Source organism: Nycticebus coucang, chromosome 14, assembly GCF_027406575.1.
Source record: "Nycticebus coucang isolate mNycCou1 chromosome 14, mNycCou1.pri, whole genome shotgun sequence".
Lineage (NCBI taxonomy): Eukaryota > Metazoa > Chordata > Mammalia > Primates > Lorisidae > Nycticebus > Nycticebus coucang.
Genome location: NC_069793.1, coordinates 62402505 through 62406310, shown reverse-complemented (window position 1 = coordinate 62406310; position 3806 = coordinate 62402505). Strand labels below are relative to the sequence as shown.

General features: G+C 37.8%; 1 protein-coding gene across 1 annotated transcript; it reads right to left on the bottom strand.

Annotated features, from left to right (window-relative positions):
• Nucleotides 1-297: 297 nt before the first annotated feature.
• On the bottom strand, nucleotides 298-1245 carry LOC128564481 (olfactory receptor 51G2-like). Its single transcript, XM_053559946.1, has one exon. It carries the CDS (start codon nucleotides 1243-1245, stop codon nucleotides 298-300), a length of 948 nt encoding a protein of 315 aa, XP_053415921.1.
• Nucleotides 1246-3806: the final 2561 nt, after the last annotated feature.

The following is a 3806-nucleotide window of genomic DNA, read 5'->3' as shown; positions in this document are numbered from 1 at the left end:
GGCATGTAAATAGATATTCTCTTAAGAATCTGTAAAGTTCTCCTCATAATAACCTGGATATTTTAAGATTGAGATTGACTTTTACAGAATAAGAAATTGTTTTTTTTTTCCCCCACTGAATAGAGATGGTTCTGATGGCGGGAGAAATACCACGTTGTACTTCACACAGTGTCTTTCAATAATTAATTGATCAATAGACCAAATGGAAGTTAGACCCTGTGCCCTCTTTGAGATGTCCTCAATTCACAAGTTATTCTCTAGAATTGAGGTAAACTACTAATATCTTATTCCTGCAACTCAGAGCTTTTGGGGGTATAACATCTTTAGAATACGTACCCGAATCTCTTTGGTTTTCATGCTGTAGACAATTGGATTGAGCATTGGAGGCATAAGGAAATGGAGATAGGAGAGAAGCATATATACCTGAGCCGGTAGTTTTTTTTTACCAAAACGATGGATCATGGACAGGCTAACTAGTGGGATATAGAAGAGCAATACTGCACATATATGGGAAATGCAAGTGTTGAAAGCTTTGAGCCGCCCAGCATTGGAAGCAAGGCTCAACACTGTCTTCAAAATTAGCACATAAGAGACGAGGATGAGCACAGCATCCATTCCCAGGGTGGAGAGCATGACAAAGAGCCCAAAGCTACTATTCACAAGAGTGCTGGACCTGGCCAGCCTCAGAACATCAGGATGAACGCAATACGAATGAGACAGAGCATTCACAGGCTGGAATTGCAGTCTTCCAAGGAGCACAGGCAGGGGTAAATGTAGGGCAGCACTGCGGGTCACAACGGCTAGCCCAATGGCCCCGATGCGCCTTGGTGTGAGAATGGTGGCGTAGCGAAATGGTTCTCGGATTGCCACGCAGCGGTCAAATGCCATGGCGAGCAGAACAGCTGATTCAATGACTGAGAAAGTGTGGATGAAAAAGAGTTGCATGAAGCAGGTAGCAGCTTCAATCTTTCTCCGGCCTAAGAGAAAGACAGCTACCATTGAAGGCAGTGTAGAAGCTGAGAGGCCCAGGTCAGCCATTGAGAGCATGGAGAGGAAGAGGTACATGGGAGTGTGCAGACTGGATGCAGACTTGACAATGTACATTATAGTGACATTGCCCATCACAGAAAGAACATAGATGGAGCAGATAGGAATAGCTGTCCAGCAATGAGCAGTCTCTAGTCCTGGGAGATCCATCAGTATGAACAAGAAACTGCTGGTATTAACGATGTTAGAAATTTCCATAACTGTAAAAACTGTAAAGCAATCACAAAGGCATTTTTTTCACAGCCTGTTTTTTTTTATCATATTACTTTTATCTGTACAGCAATATTGCCCTTCCTCTTCTCACAGCACCGAATCTCATTCTTTCAGAGGTTTTTGCTATGAAACATTTCTGTCTTTCTTAGTGGTGTCCTTTAATTTTTGATAATGTATTTGGGTCATTCAAATAAAGAAATTTCTTCTTCATCTTGAAGACATTTCAAAGTTTGAAAACTGCAAAAGGCACATACCTCCTAAGATGGGAAAACAGCATCTATACACATGAGCTAGATTGTAATCAGGTTTCTAAAAACCTCACACAAGGAAAATTGATTTTAATGGATTCTTGGTGTAAAGTGTAAATTTTAAGTAATTAATACCAATTTTAAATTCTTGCCATTATCAGATATTTTTGTTGTTGTTGTTCTGAAAGGGACCCCAGGATATCAGAAATAAAAATTCTGCCAAGAAGCCAGCAGAATTTTTGGACTTGATGTATATATTTACTTGATTTCTTCCTAGTATTTGCCACATAATACTTTCTAAATGTGTTCAGATGGCTGGTATACATACATGAGAGGAAGGAGGTAAAGACTGGGAAATATTTGTATTTGGAATAAAAATATTAATATATTGCAAATGGCATCACCCATTTACTGAGCACCTGGCTATGTACTCAATGTTCTTTTTTTTATTATTATTATTTTGAGACAGAGTCTCACTTATTAACCCTCAGTAGAGGGCTGTGACATCACAGCTCACAGCAACCTCCAAATCCTGCCTCAGCCTTCTTAATACCTGAGACTACAGGCACCTGCCACAATGCCTGGACATCTTTTGGTTGTAGTTTGGCCAGGGCTGGGCCTGAACCCACCACCCCCGGTATATGGGGCCAGCGCCCCACCCACTGAGCCACAGCCACGCAATGCTCTTAATGCAATCACAGACATATATAGCTTCTGCCTTCAAAGATCTAATATCCCAGTGGTAAAACACAGAGAATAAATATAAACTAGTTCAAGAGAACATTTATGAATGGACAGATAAGAAACCCCAACTGTTAATCTACTTCCTGCTCTGTAAATCACCTTTGTAAAGAATGATCCTGGATTTCATCGAGGACCCTCATTAACGAAAGGAATAAAGTATGAAATTGAGTATGTAGAGTTCAAATGAAATTTTGGGAACATATCTAAATTCCACATTATGTGATTATTTCCCTTGCCAAGATATTAGAATGTTTTTAATAAAAAGGCAACTTCAGCATTTTCCTGGCAAATCCATTATGTAGCATCTGTGACCAAGAGAATAATCTTCATTATTTTCTAATCCTTTCCCACCAACTAATTCTAATGCTGCCCCATAATGTCCTAAATGACATCTATGATCCCCATTCCACATGTTAAATGTTGATCTAAGGAAAGCTCAAGGTAAAAATCATGTGAAGGCTGAGCAAAGGTGTGAAAATTTAAAAGAGTATGTCAATTAAGCAGTAAACAAATATTAGCAATAATTATCAAAAAAGTGGCAAAAGAACATTCCTAAAAGCTAGCCATAAAAGAGATAAGAAGTATTGGCAGGTCTATAAGATGTGAGGAAAGAACAGTAATAGAAAGAAAAGCTGAGTTTTTATGAGTTGTGAAAATTTTGTGTGCATACAACCAAATTCTGATAGAGTATGTAATTATCGGAATAATAGGAATTTATCTGTACTATTTCTGGAAATTGGTTATGAAGAGAAAAAAGTATTCTGAGAGCACCTGGACATAGTCCTGAATGTTGACCAAGTCAGTAGACACAATTAAACAGAGGTCAGAAACTGCGTTTGCCTACTTCTCTCAGTGTGTTCCAGTTTTTCATGTAAAGAAATGAGGGAATTCCTCTTCCCATATGAACCATTGACGGGGTATTTTCAGTCACAAAGCGAGCAGTGAAATTGTTATTTTCTTTATTTAAGCTTTGCCAAAAAACTCTTACAGAAAATGCTGATTTTTTTTAAAGGTAATTTGTCCAACTGCTAAATTGACACTGTATCATCCCTAAAAAAAAAAAAAAAAAAAGTGAAATTACAATGTCTCCGAAAGCAGTTCATTTAATTGTCACATTTAAATAATTTAGAAAATCTACTTTTCTGCAAAGTCATTTGTGCACATTATAAAGTATTATCAGTCCTCATTTAATAATTAAAGATCTAGATTTCAGCTGTGTTCAATCATTGCAGTCCGAATTTTTGTCTGGTTAAATGAGCTACCTGAATATTTTCCTTAATATTATATAGTCCTATGAGGATTTTTGTATATTTAATATCTGGTCACTTAATGTTTAGTAAGAAGCAACAATACAACTTTGAGATTGATCTGCATGTGGAGAAAAGATACACATTGTGCCCAAATTTGGTCATACAGAAATGCTAAAATGCCTGGAGTTAGTAAGGAATACAATATACGAAACCCAAAGGCCAGAAGCCTGCTTATTCCTTGATAATGACCCCTCCACATTTTCTTTCCGTCTCATATTGAACTCCGAGTGAAGGGCATGTTTAA